Source organism: Gracilinanus agilis, chromosome 5 (genome assembly GCF_016433145.1).
Source record: "Gracilinanus agilis isolate LMUSP501 chromosome 5, AgileGrace, whole genome shotgun sequence".
NCBI classification, from domain to species: Eukaryota; Metazoa; Chordata; class Mammalia; order Didelphimorphia; family Didelphidae; genus Gracilinanus; species Gracilinanus agilis.
The window spans coordinates 251,462,950-251,478,018 of NC_058134.1; the positions used below are offsets into that span (position 1 = coordinate 251,462,950).

Consider the following 15,069-nt stretch of genomic DNA (forward strand, 5'->3'; position numbering starts at 1 on the left):
TGACTAACATATCATTTATTCCAACTTTTTGATGGGTGCCTAGAGAAGAAGTTTGAGAAAAAGCTTTCTGAAATGTGGGGAAGATGTCCTCTTTCCCTTTGATCATGGTCCCTGGGAGGGGGCCGATAGGAAGTACCTGAAAAACAGTTCTATTGAGATGAAGTATCTCAAAAAAGTGCAAGAGTATAATGCAATCCTCTCAGTCTCAAGGAGGACCTGGAGAGTAAGCACAGGCCATCGAGAGGAAAAATGAACTTTTCTGAGTGTCTCTTATAAAAAACTAAGCAAGATCTCTGGGGCCAGGTTGGAAGTGAAAGAATGGAACTGATGGCTAGAGGTAACTCACAGCATTCCAGGAGGTGGCCTGTAGCAAACTGTCCATCTCTATACTTCTTAGAGACGCTCTGGTTAGTTAGCCAGCAGAATGAACAGCATCTCACCTTCCGAAGGTTAAAGTGTGCCTTTTAAATCATTTTTCTGTATTTCTAAGGCAGCGAGGTGGCTTAGTGGATAGAGTGCCAGGGCCCAGAGTCAGGAAGACTTCTCTTCCTGAATTCAAATCCAACTAGACACTTACCAGCTGTGTGACCCTGGGCAAGTCACTTAACTTTGTTTGCCTCAGTTTCCTCTTTTGTAAAATGAGCTGAAGAAGGAAATGACAAACCACCCCAATATCTTTTCACAGATGGGATTACACAGAATCCAACACAATTGAAAAATGACAACTGTAATAAGGGGGCAAACAGGCTGATAATAGGGGAGCTGGTGGTACCAGTAAGTCTCCTGGGCCAGGGAGCCTACAACTACAGTATTTGTTGATTTGAGACAGCCAGGGATGTGTGGGCCTGAGCTGAGATATCTAGTCCGTCTCCCTGCTGTCTGTAGGCTCCGTTAAGGTTGGGAGTGGAGTCCCTCCCTGCTGGTGAGAAACTAGAAACCAACAGAAGTGAACCAGTCTCACTTCCTGAGCAAAATGGATGCCTGGTCTAACCCCCTCTGGAGACAAGTGGTAGCTATCCTCCTTCTCCTCAGCCCCTTAGCCCTAGTTGATGTTATAAATGAACTATGGACACTCTCAGAATCAGGCAAGGGGTTTATTTAAAACACAAGGGTAAACTGAGGGAGGAGGGTCAGGGTCTGGAGAAGGTGTTGCTATGGGTGAATGGCCAGTGCTGGCAGAGGGCCTCAGAAGGTAAGATCAGGCTAAGGGAACCAGTCCCTCAGCCAAAGTTAATTCCACTGCCCTGATGTAGAGTGGTCTATCAGACTGACAAATGAGGGTAATGATTTGGTTTAGGGGGTATCCTGGCTAGGCTAACTTAACTAATTCCTTCCCATGTTCCACAACCCACCAACCACACCTCCCGGGGCCCCAAGGGGAAGTCCAGGGGGTAGCTGGATGTCTGGGAGAGGTCAAGGAAATCAGAACCTCCAGGATGGTTCTCCAGGGGAATTTATAGTTCCAGCTCCAAAAGTCAGGTGTTGAGACAGGCTCTTGCTGGGTCAAAGTTCCATTTTTCTAACTGCCAGGATTGTCTAGAGTGATTTTACAAATGCAAGAGATCTTGCATCAATCCTGCATTATAATTTGCTCATTTGTCTTTTGGAAATTCGCACCTTATGACATTTCCAGGTCCCTAAGTTCTCAAGGAATTCTATACTTACACTAAAACTAAGCTAAAACTATGCTCTTATTCCTATCTAAGGATTGCAAAACAAGAAAAGGGTTTCTTAGCTCCTATTTCTACTCTATTACTACTCTAAGCTAAGCTAAGATGGGTTATGGGAAAGGTAAAGGAAAGAAATGGGGATTAAAGTTTTACAAAAAATTTTGAACAGAAAGGAAAACAAGATTAAACACAAACATCAACAGAACAATCTTAAAGCAAACATTAGCCAAATAACAACAAATCTCTTCTCTGTGGAAGAGGGAAAAGTTTGTAGTATAAAATAGCTCCTAAAGGCTCATATTTTGAAAAATGGTGTGTTTCTGACATAACAAAAGAAAAACAAACAATCCTGGTCAATTTTAGTGTCATCTATTAGGGGAAAAGGTATACAAATGTTAATTTGGAAGTAACGTTCTTAAAAAGGCATTTTCAAAAAGTTTGTGAATTGTGTGAGAACTGATTGGAATTTTCGGTATGACAATAAAAATAAAAAAAGAAAGAACCTAGGACATTAAAGAAACAAAACTAATGACTAAGAATTTTGAGAAGGGTGGAGCAGGCATACACTGTATACAAAGAAAAAAGGAAAACCACAGTAACTCAAGGGCAGAAATTCAGTTTTTTTATTATCTCAAAATATTTTATATCATTCATTTTTGTACCCTTTTTATGTACTCCTGGATAAAAAAATCTTTAAGACTATAAAAGTAGACTTAAAAGGTTAGAGACAGAAGAAAAATTGTCAATTAATTCACTGAAAAATCACCTCTTCTAATGCTGAGCTCCAAATGACGTTTGAACCACTTTTCAATTTGAATGCACATTTATTCACTTCAAAACAGTCTTGCTTTTCCTCATTGTGGTGTTGGGTTTTCATTTTACAAGATAGTTCTCATGGTCTATATGTAGTTTTTTTTTTTAACTTTTTTTCTTATGCAGTAAACTAAACATAAGAAATTAAGCTAAATAACTCATGGTTATGGAAACCTTACGTGACTCAGATGGCTGGGTATAATGGATTTGTTAAAGATGATGGTGTTCTTCACTTCAAGTCAAAAAGTTTACAAACCCCCCCCCCCCCAACATCTTTCTATTACACATTAAACATATTTTTTTCTCTTCAATGTTGGGAGTCCACAGATGATGAAATTTGTTACTTGTCATGTTTGTTAAATTTCTTTTTCTAAAACACATGCTTTCATTTGGGTGATATTCAGATAAAATGATGTCAAATTTCAATTACGATTAGGGGCAGCTAGTGGGTTGGTGAGTAGAGAGCCAGGCCTGGAGTTGAGAGGTCCTGGCCTCAGACACTTCCTAGATGTGTGACCCTGAGAAAGTCATTTAACTCCAGCTGCCTAGCCTTTATCCCTCTTTTGCCTTGGAACTGATAATTAGTATTGATACTAAGACCAAAGGATAAAGGTTTTTAAAAAATTCAATTATGCTTAATAGAAACTAATATAACAATGTCCAGATCTAAAGTCTTTGGTCTCTTTTGAATCATGAATCCTTAATTAGTTTCAGGGAGTGAATTTAGTTCCTTTGAGATTTAATCATTAGAGAGTTAATGAAAGCTAAATTGAGTGGAAATATCTTATTTATTTTGACCAAATTAAGTTTTATTACTCCAAATAGTGGTATCTCTTTTGTTTACTGCAGACTAGACTGGGGCCAGTCTGGGACTGGTTTGGGGAACATATTTTTTCCAAGGGTACACTGGCATTAGCATGGCTCTTCTTCTATTTGGTTAATCTAAAACACTAAATTTGAACTTTGTTCTTTGTTTTACTTTACTACAAGAATTTGTTAAGTTTCTGGTTCACAATTTTAATAAAATGTAAATTGGAAATTGCATGGGTCAGGGAGTTGTCTGTTTGTTAGGGGGGAATCAGTCCCTCAAAATTTCTCTCTAGGCAGACATCCTAGGATTAAATTGTTTCTGACATATTTTGACTACAATGCTAAGTTTAGAGGGTTTTCTTCCACATCCCTTTCAGAGCAGACACAGCCTTGATAATGAATTGTTTTTCTGCTACCTGTTCCTTGGTAATCTACTGCGCATTTCTGATACCAACCATGGAACTCTCTACATTTGGACTGGATACTATATTCCCAATTATATTGTTTTATAATTATAGTTAATACAGTTAAAAACAACTTATGCTGTTTTAGAATGACAAAAGAGTGGCATAATAAAGTGTTTACTGTATTGTTTAGGCAGAAATTGAAAACATTATATTCAGAGAAGGGAGAGGTCAGAGTGGGCCACAGAGAAGAAAAGAATAGAATAAAAATTCATACCCTTGGCTTTCAAAGGAGAGAACACAGACCCTGATGGCTTGTCCTAAAAGGTAGAAATTGGAAAGGAACTGAATATGCCATCTCTTGGAGTGCTGGGAATCATATCTAACCTTTAATTTCATTCTTTTGCTAGCCACCTGGTCAAAATAGCCTAGGTTTACATAAGAGAATACTTTATGAAGGAGATGGCCTCGAAGGATGCAGAAGATCTGGATAAAGTGAGATGGTAGGTTTTGGTCTAGGGATAGGGAACAAGACTTCTGACAGTGGGAGTAATAGTAACCATGTTCACGTTCACAGTGATTTTTATTTTTGGATTTATCATGTTTCATACTCTTCCAACAGTTGTTCTTTTTTTGAGAAACAGAATTATGCTATCCAGTAAGTCAATGGCACAGAGTGAATTAGAACCCAAGTCTATGGACCTCCTCAAGCCTGGGACTTAGTCCACTCAGGCACACACTAGGCACTATTCACACTCCTACAGAAGGAGGGAGACTATACTCCTAGTAAGGGCAGTTTTTGGAGTAACAGCCCTGAATAACTTTCCTCCCCTCTTCTATTTCAGTAGTATAAAAATCCAAGAAAAGAAAGTGGAGCTTATATGGTGATAAAGTATAAAAATAAGCCCCTATTACTTCTTCTCATTTATTAAATTTTTAAGTACTGCACAACAGGAAGGTAATATTATTATAGTCCTCATTTTAGTGATGAAGAATATCAAAGATAGCAGTTTAGAGACTGTGTTTGCATATTTCATTAGCTGATGGAACAACTTTAACATACATGTGACTTAATTCATTGATTAATTTGATATCCCACAAGTTCATTTGTAATAGTCATTGGATTCCTGCATCTAGAACTGAATGGAATCGGATGAAAATTTCCTTACCATTGAGTAATGCCATAACATTCTTTAATAATCACTTGAAGGACAGCACGATAGAACAAAGATTCAGTGGCTAGCTAAAAGAGAAAACCAAAATATAAGTAAATACATACACAAAAGGAACAAGTAATTTAGGGGGAAATATAAAGCTGAGAATAAAGGGAAGATGGTGGCATGTGAGGATCTAAGGGGTATAAGTCCTCCACAAATAACCCAGGCAAGCAAAAGCAGGAACAACAACAACAACAACAACAAAAGATCACAGATTAAGGATTTAAGGATTAAGTTTATTTGGCAAAACAGTACAATCTTATGGAGGAGAGGGGGAATGGAACAGAGAACTCTTAAGAATTTCTGGTGAAAAGGCTTTAGATCTGAGTAGAAACATTGAAATACAAACATGGGAATAAAGAGAAGTACAGAAAAGGAAGGACAAAGGCTAGAAAGGATTACAGAAAATATAATGGCTTTTGCATAAATAAAACTAAAAATGGGAAGGAAAAAAGGAAATCGGAAAAAAAATCTCTACAGAAAGTTTCTCTAATAAGTCTCAAATAAGATACATAAGCACAAGTATCACTTCCCATTCTACCAGATTAATACAATGACATGATGGGGGGGGGGGGAATCAGTTTTTGAAGGAACATTTCAAATTTCAACAGCATATGAAAAACTACTCCAAAGAATAATAGCTAGTATTTCTATAGCATTTTAAGGTTTGCAAAAATGCTTTTCAAACATTATCACATTTTATCCTCACAATAACTTCAGGAGATATGTGTTATTATTATTCCCATTTCACAGAGGGGAGAACCAAGATAAATAGAGACTTAAGTGATTTTCCTAGGGTCACAGAGCTATTACGTATTGAGGAAAATTTAAACTCAAGTATTCTTGACTCCAGCACTCTATCCACTGTGCCACCCAGTTGTCTTTTTTTGGGAATTAGTGGAATGATTCTGGATAGCAATTTAGAAATATACCCAAAAGGCTACTAAATTTTGCCTATTCCTTGACTTTGTAACATCACAATTGGGACTAAACACCACAAAAAAAGGGAGAAAAAGACTCATATGGGCAAAAGCATTTATAGAAGCTCATTTTTGTAGAACCCAGAAAGAGTCAGAATTAAAAATCCAGACTCTTGTATAACATTATAGTGAAACAGGCTTGTCTGTAGGGATTCCTAACTTACAGACCTTTGGCTTCCAGACCTTCCCCCTTACCTGAAGGAATTCCTTCCAGACATTCCCCCACTTATCTGAAGGGACCGCCCACCTCCCAGACCTCTCCCCTGCTGGACTGCCTACCTTGGAGACATCCCCCTATCCCGCCCCCAGCTGCCTACCACTCTATAAATACCCAGCTCAGGCACAGCTCATGGTCACACATTTCCATGTGAGACCCTTGGTTTAAACTAAGACATTAAAGCCCCTTTGCATCTTGCATTGGTGGTTCAGATTCAATTACTGGGATAATTCTCCCAGCACATCAATTTTGTATAGTCATAAGAACATCAGACTTAGAGGGTACTCATCTATTGGCAATGAGTAAACGAATTTTAGTTTGTGAATACAATGGAATGTTGCTACAACTTAAATAATTCAAGAGATTTTTTTTTAAACCCTTACCTTCTAACTTGGAATCAATACTGAATATTGGTTCTAAGGGAGAAGAGCAACTGGTTCTAAGGGCTGGGCAACTGAGGCTAAGTGACTTGCCCAGGGTCACACAGCTACGAGGTATCTGAGGTCATATTTGAATCCACGACTGCCTGTCTCCAGGCCTAGTTCTTTATCCACTGAGCCACCTACCTGACCCCTAAAGGAATGTTTTCAGAGAAATCTGGAAGGTTTTGTATGAAGTGAGGCAGAATGAAGTAAGCAGAATCAGAAGAACAATTTATTTACCAACAATAGTTCAAAGACAAACAACTCTGAAGAAATGAACAACCAAGATCAATGTAATCAATGACTATGATTTTGTAGTGAGCTGATGATGGATTCATGGTACTCACTTACTGGCAAAGAGAAGATAAGACTCAAGATGCAGAATGAAACATTCATTTTTGGATATGCCCCATGTGGTAATCCAGTTTGATTATATTTGTTTTTGTATTGACATTTGTTAAAATATCATTCAAATAAAATAAAATAAAAAAGGAAGAAGGAAGAAAGGAAGGGAGTGAGGAGGAAAAAATGTACCAAAAGAATCTGTCATAAAGGACAGCTTTGAAAGTTATATATTGAATTTATTATATATCTTAAAAGAAAAGCAATCTGTTCATAATAGAGATTTACAGTGTAATGTTTGATCTTTTTTTGGGGGGGGGGTTCTACTATGTATATGAAAGCATTCATTTTACTTGATATTTGAAAGTTTAAAAACAGTATTATAACAACAAAAGAAGACCAGAGGAACTGGCACGTTCTCAACATAATGAATCACAAATTAAAGGAGCATTTTAAAAACAATACTTTTTTCTATTCCAAATTTGAAAGGGCCTTTTGTAGTTAAGACTTGGTGGGGCTGTAATTGTGAGAAAATAAAGCAAACTCTAAAAGATAAATCAAGGACTGAGACAAAAGTAAAGAAGAAAAATCATTGGAAAACCAATAAGCCAAAATGTTTTATGAATGTCCTAAGGTTGTATAGTGATTTTCCTTTCACATCATTCCCTTTTGCAGAGGAACATGAGCAAGCAACATTGGGTAACGCGAAGAGCAGTGGCTTGGGATTAGGAAAAGTCCTAGGTCTAATAACTGGCTAGAAATGTGGCTATAAGTGAGGCAGTGAATATCTCTGAGGTTTAGTTTCTTCTTCTCAAAAATGGGATAATAACATTTGCACTGCCTACCCTGAATGGTTCTTAAGAAAGTATTTTGTAAGTTATATAGCACTTTATAAAGGTGATGCATTATTACGGTAAAGTAGAGCACACAAAATTTTATGCCTTTAAATGTGATGTTTATAGATGAAAATAAAATGTAAACTGAATAAGTAATATTATAAAGAAGGCACAGGGAAAGATTTTTTCCCCTTCAAAATTCCTTCTGGGTTGAGGAATTGTAGTAAATTATATGTCAATGACTTGGTATCATATTTTCCTATATCTAGATGATTAGATACAATAATCTTGTTTACATTAAACAAGCCCCATCCAAAAAGAAAAACTCTGAAATTTGCAATCTGTTATTTTATTTGTGGTTAGGCAACAATAGTGAAATTACGCAATAATGAAAAATGCAATATAAATATGCTTGGGAGTCTGATATATAAAATGAATGAAAATCAGGCTGGTCGTGGACATTCAGTAACCAGCTTCTGTTTTATTTTTATTCAATTTTTTTCTCAAAAGGTGGCATGAAGTTAATCACAAATTTACATTGTGCAGGACTAGGCTAAACTCTAAATATGTAATTTGGACTCTGCTATTTTACGTGAAATATCCAGTTGGCATTTTTCATGTTAAAAATGAATTACTAAATTATATGTTCTTTTACCTCTACTACCTTAGTCACCTACTGTTTTCATTTAGTAATATATATTCTTAAAAATCCTTACATATGCCTACCTCAGAAGTAAAAGCAAGAATTATTGTAAACTCTAAGAAGAGAACACAGGATCACAAATCTTAAAATTGGGAGAGATTTGACAGGCAATTCATTTCAACCTATACTTGAATAAGAATCTTGCCTCCCATAGCCCCAACATTTAATCATACAGACTTTGCTTGAAGACTTTTATTTGTAAGGACATTCATCTCCAGAGGGTGGGGCCCATTTCCCTTTTGGACAGTTCTAATGGCTAGAAAGCTTTTGATTATATTGAAATATAATGAAGATTGCCTTCTGTAGTTTTACCTCACTGCTCCTACTTCTGTGCTGGGTGGGCAGGCAGGAACAGAACAAGTCCAACTCTTCTTCTATGTGATAATCCTTGCTTGAATATTTCTTGAGGAGTTTAAGAGAAAGTATAATGAGCCTAACCTCAAGTCCTATCCAGAATATACATGTCCAATTCCTTTTAATCAGTCTTTATATACCATGGTTTTCAGGCTCTCATTCAGCTTCTTGCCCTCTCTTAGACTTATCCTTCCTGGGGTTACCCAGAGAGCTGAATTCAATTCTCCAAATGTGGTTTAATCTTGTTATATTCTCAACCAACATTAAAATCTCTGCATCTTTTTTTCACATGCCATGCTTCATTCATCCCATACTGCCAAAAGAGTTGTTTTTAAAGCTAATTTCAGAGCTTTACATTTATTCCCATTAAATTAAATGAAATCTAGCCTGCTTCCCTAATAATAGCTAGCTTGTTGGGATCTTTTTGATTCCTTCTTCAACAACCATGATAATCCCATGTTACTTATTCTAATGATCTGATCATAAAATTTAGACTACCTTTTCCTCAGTTAATTGCTCTGAATGATGGCATCGGTATGGATATAGCAGCCTCCAATTGGAAGCTTTCATGGAACTACTAAAATGTGGGTATAACAAAAACATTTTCTGAAGAGTTTCCAGAGGCAAATTCCAAGCCACATAAGATTAAGGATCAGACAGTTATGATTTAGACAATAAACCATATTTTTTTCACTAAATATGTATGTATGTATGTATGTATATATAAAGCACTAATCTAATAAAGAATTATCATAACTTTGGTCAAGACTTTTTTCCCTTCAAAATATAATTTGAGGGGCAGCTGGGTAGCTCAGTGGAGTGAGAGCCAGGCCTAGAGATGGGAGGTCCTAGGTTCAAATCCGGCCTCAGACACTTCCCAGCTGTGTGACCCTGGGCAAGTCACTTGACCCACATTGCCTACCCTTACCACTCTTCCACCTATAAGTCAATACACAGAAATTAAGGGTTTAAAATAAACAAAAAAACAAAATATAATTTGAATTAGATATCTGAATTGCTTTTGGATGTTTTGTTATGGTTTCACAGAACTGGCAATACAAGTGAAGGAAGATTTATAGATTTAAGTTTCTAGTTTAAAGAAGAGAAGCAAAAGCTGTAATACCAATATAAAATGTAATAATTAAGACTTTTTTCTAGAGAAAAAAAGACATCATTTACTTTTAAAGTGGGCTTAAAGAAAATCCCTATACAGATATAGAAAATAAAGTGAGCTGTGGTACAGACATAACGGATCAACTAAGCTAAGACTCTTGTATTTTCTGATTATACTTTTAGAAACCAGCAGGTTCATCAACAGGTCAGGGATGATGAGCACTCCAAGAGAAAAAAAATATCTTGGTCATCCACTGGGTTATAATAAACAATATCACTTACCCCTTGGCCGACTGCAACACGTTCCAAAGCCTTTAAAAAGAAGAAATGAGACTTTGGTTATATTTAAACTTCTCTTACAAGATATTATAAACATACCATATAAAGGCTTGTGAAAATGACATTTTAAAAGATTAATTAGGTGATACATTATAAGCTTATACACTCAAAAGTGTTAGTACCATTGAGCCATATTAATCAACACACTTGTATTACTTGATGCTTATTAATAGGGTACAAAGAGATGGGTATATTTTTATACACTCAAATTTTTAAAGAAGTTTGAAAGTAAAAAAGGAAGGAAATGTTCTTGAGTTTTTTCCAATACAACTGAAACTATTAAATGTTTCGGGAAAGATTATATTTTTTGTATAATATTCTGCAATGTTTTCATTCTCCAAATCATTAGATAAGAATTTAGTTTTATAGTAAACTAAAATTCATAGATTCAGCTGATGGGTTCGTTTTAGGATAGGGTATATTTATTAGTTTTTGTTTTTTAAACCCTTAACTTCTGTGTATTGGCTCCTAGGTGGAAGAGTGGTAAGGATGGGCAATGGAGGTCAAGTGACTTGCCCAGGGTCACACAGCTGGGAAGTGTCTGAGGCCGGGTTTGAACTTAGGACTTCCCGTCTCTAGGCCTGGCTCTCAATCCACTGAGCTACCCAGCTGCCCCCCTATTAGTTGTTTTTTTTTTAAACTTAAGTTTATTTAATTAATTTAGAATATTTTTCCATGGTTACATGATTTATGTTTTTTTTCCTCCCCTCCTCCCACTCCTTCCTGTAGCTGATGAGCAATTCCTCTGGGTTTTACATGTATCATTGATCAAGGCCTATTTCCATATTATTAATATTTACAATAGAGTGATCGTCTAGAATCTACATCCCCAATCATATCCTCATCAAACCATGTGATCAAACAATTGTTTTTCTTCTGTGTTTCTGCTCCCACAGTTCTTCCTCTGAATGTGGACATTGTTCTTTCTCATAAGTCCCTCAGAATTGTCCTGGGTCATTGCATTACTGCTAATACAGAAGTCCATTGCATTCGATTTTACCACAATGTATCAGTCTCTGTGTACAACGTTCTCCTGGCTCTGCTCCTTTCACTCTGCATCAATTCCTGGAGGTGATTCCCATTCACATGGAATTCCTCCAGTTTATTATTCCTTTTAGTACATATATGACCATGCACTAGGTCATAAAAACATTGCAAGTAAAAGTAGGAAAGCAGAAATAATAAATGCAAATTTTCAGACCATAATGCAATAAAAATCATAATAAGGGTTTGTGGAAAGGCAGATTTAAAACTAATTGGAAACTAAATAATCTAATTCTTCGAAACTGGTTGGTCAAAGAACATACCAAAGACACAGTTACTGATTTCATTGAAGAGAATGAATATATTTGTTATTTTTATGACCCAAGATGATAATTAGAAAAGGAAATAAGAATCACTTTCCATCATGTGACATACTGCTGCCTTTAACATTCAGAAAGTTTTCTCCAGATAATAAAACATGTTTATGTAGACTATGTTCTAGCATTTCTATTATACTCCATTAACTAATAAATAAATATTTTAAAAGCTCTTTACTATTCAATAGGAAATGGTTGGTTGATTTAAATTTGATTTTAAAATCAAATAAACTGTCAGTAATTTACATATTGGAGACACAGTCTCCTTTAGATATTTTCAAGATTACAGCTGGATGCATCAAAATTGAGATGTAAAGAATCTAGAAGGATACCCTTTCTAGATTCCTATAACGTATTAGCTAACATCCTTCCTACAATATATTGTTTGCATGTAATATTTACTTACATGCTACCTAAAGCAATAATAATAGTAAACAATGATAATCTTCATTCAGTGTTGATAACAACATTTGTTTTCTGGACTAAGAAAATACCTGTAAAATATGAAGACCTTTAAAGGAAAGAGTCATTTTAATGTTTTAAGAACTACACAAGGCTTCTCTAATTGAAAAAATGTTATCACTGCTTGGCACAAATACATGAAAACTACTCATTCCAGTAATCAAAATATTATGTTAGAGGAGAAGTCAATGAACAGATGCTTTTCAAAGCAGCCTGTTGGGCTGGAGATGGCAGCATACACTATATAGTCTCCATTATGGGGAGACTAAGCTGTAAGATAGTTGCAGTTTGGGAGTTCTGAGCTACAGGTAGGCTAAAGTCAATTGAGTCTGCCCAAAATCTGGCCCCGGTATGGTGAGCCCCAATGAATGGGGAGCCGCCCAACTGTTGAAGGAGGAGTGAACGGGCCCAGGCTGGAGATGGAGTAGCCACAGCTTCAGAGACAGTCAGCGATGGTGTTTGTTGGGCCTGAGGGTGGCTACTGCATTTCAAGACTGGGTGAGAGAGGGAGACCCAGTCTCAAAAAAAGAAAACAAAAAATCTTGATAAAAATAGGCTCCAAAGCATTTTTTCTTCTAAATAGGCTGATGGCAACCTGTCAGGGAGCAAAAGGAGATTAAATACCAGAACAAGCCAAGTCCTTGCTGGGTGTATAGCACCATGCTGTGTGCTGTGATCTTTTGCTGTCTGGGCCTTCTCTACAAAGAAGTTACGCCAAAGCTGAAAAATCAAGGCTGAAGATCTATACCCCCTTTCCCCCAAATGAAAGTCAGTCAATTAGCATTTATTAAGCACCTACAATGGGCTAGACACTGTGCTAAGTGTTAGAGATACCAAGAAAGGCAACAAGGAGCCCCAAGCTCTTCAAGGAGCTCACATTCCAAAGGGAGGGTGCCTTGAAAACAATTATAGACAAAAAAGACATAGATGGGGAAAATTACAGATAATCATTGAAAGAATGAACACGGCTGCAGACAGTAGTATGAAAGTTAATGCATTTTTCTAAGCCCTTACCTTCCTTCTTAGAATCAATACTGTATATTGGTTCCAAGACAGAAGAACTGTTAAGGGCTAGGCAATGGGAACTAAGTGACTTGCATAGGGCCACACAGCTAGGAAGTATCTGAGGCCAGTTTTGAATCCAGGACCTCTCATCTGGAGGCCTGGCAGTCAATCCACTGAGCTGCCTCTTGAGTAGCCAATGTTTTAACAACTGCTCCCTAAAAAAAGAAACATAGGCAGGATACCTTACTCTGCATCATTTTATTTTTAAATTCCTTTAAAAAATACTTTTAAAAAGAGGATTCTAAATCTGATGTGCAGTAACTCAAGAAAATTCGTCTTTATAACAAAACTAAATCTTTCATGCTACAGTTAATCCATTTTCTCTTGTCCTGTCTCAGAAGAAAATGGAGAACAGCTGGTCACCATCTTCAGTTTAATAGCTGCCCAAATGCTCAAAGACTATTGCCCCTTAATTGAATAACCTCAATTGTTTAAGATACTTCTCAAACATTTTAACTTCCAGGTTCTTGAATCATTTTTATGACTCTTCTATGAACTATCTCCAAGTTCTTCATATTTGGATATGGTCGTGGAGTGTAAACTAAAATTCAGTATTCTTAGAAGGGTCTGACCAATACTGACAGTAATTTGAGTTGGCCAGAAAGTCAGTCAACAACATTAACAGGTATATCTCCTTCTCTAAATGAACATGACAGAACATATTTCATTATGATGTAACTAATAAAATAGGGCAATGGATTTGATATACACTCCCTTAAATTTTCATTAATGGAATTTGATATGTTACCTTGAATTGACATTAACCACAGCCTAGTTGTGGACTAGGTGGTCTGAATGTTTTGCTCATTTTAGTGACTAGAGCAGTCTGACTTCATTTAAAAACAAAATAAAACAAAACAAAATTTATTACTCTCCAGTAAAAAAATAACTCTGGTGTTGCTACAACACGAGAGGCAGGGTACATGGCATCACAGGATGTCAGGGCTTTGGAGGGGTGACACTATCCTCTGGTGGCAGGCCAAGCTCCAGAACACACCAACTCCTGTGGCAGAACACGATCATTTATTTCATTTCCAGAAAGATTTATTATCATTCAAATCGATAGTGCTTGCTGGAACAGTGTTGTTATTGCCATAAAGAGGGAAAAGAAAAATGGCATTTGTGGAAAAGGTGTTTTTGTGGTTATTGTTTGTTTGTTTGTTTGTTTGAAAGCAGACACTATAGGCTAATTTGGAAGCCTTTTTTCTTTTATCAGGAGGTGCTGGGGGCAGCTAGGTATCCTGGTGGATAGAGCACCTGGTCTGGGGTTAGGAAAACTCACCTTCCCAAGGTATAATCCAACCTCAGAGACACTTATTAGCTATTTAATTCTGGGCAAGTCACTTAACCCTGTTGGCCTCAGTTTCCTCATCTATAAAATGAGCTGGAGCAGGAAATGGCAAACCACTCCATTATCTCTACCAAGAAAACTCCAAGTGGGGTCATGCAGAGCCAGATACGACTGAAAAGGACTGAACACAAACAAAGCTGGGATAGATACATAGTCAAGCCAGAATAAAAATTAAGTGAAGAATTGTGGAAGTTTATATACCAAATAGCTTTATCTTTTTTGATGATTCTTCCATTCCTTACTCTCTGTTCCCAAGCTGCTTCATGGTGAGACAACTCTTAAATGTTTGACTTCATTTTTAAAATGGGGCGGAGGGGGGGGAAAGCAGCTTGTTAAAATTTAAAATTTCATCCACATCTGCCTAAGGATACTATGATCCTATGAATTAGGGTTTTAAAAAAAAATAACGCTTACCTTTCGCCTTAGAATCAACACTAAGTATTGGCTCCAGGGCCAAAGAGTGGTAAGGGTAGGCAATGGGAGTTCAGTGACTTGCCCAGGGTCACACATCTAGGAAGTGTATGAGGTCATATTTGAGCCCAGGACCTCCCATCTCTAGGCCTGGCTCTCAGTCTACTGAGCTACCCAGCTGCCCCTGGATTTTTTTTTT

The 15,069-nt window shown here is 36.9% G+C and overlaps 1 protein-coding gene across 1 annotated transcript in view; it reads right to left on the reverse strand.

Annotated features, from left to right (window-relative positions):
• Positions 1-15,069, reverse strand: part of METTL25 (methyltransferase like 25) — a 169,247-nt gene that overhangs the window by 21,767 nt on the left and 132,411 nt on the right. Inside the window, exons 7-8 of the mRNA XM_044677743.1 lie at positions 10,164-10,193; positions 4,867-4,940 (exon numbers count right to left, since the gene is read on the reverse strand). Of these exons, the coding sequence (XP_044533678.1) occupies positions 4,867-4,940; positions 10,164-10,193 (104 nt within the window). The remainder of the gene's footprint in view (positions 1-4,866; positions 4,941-10,163; positions 10,194-15,069) is intronic.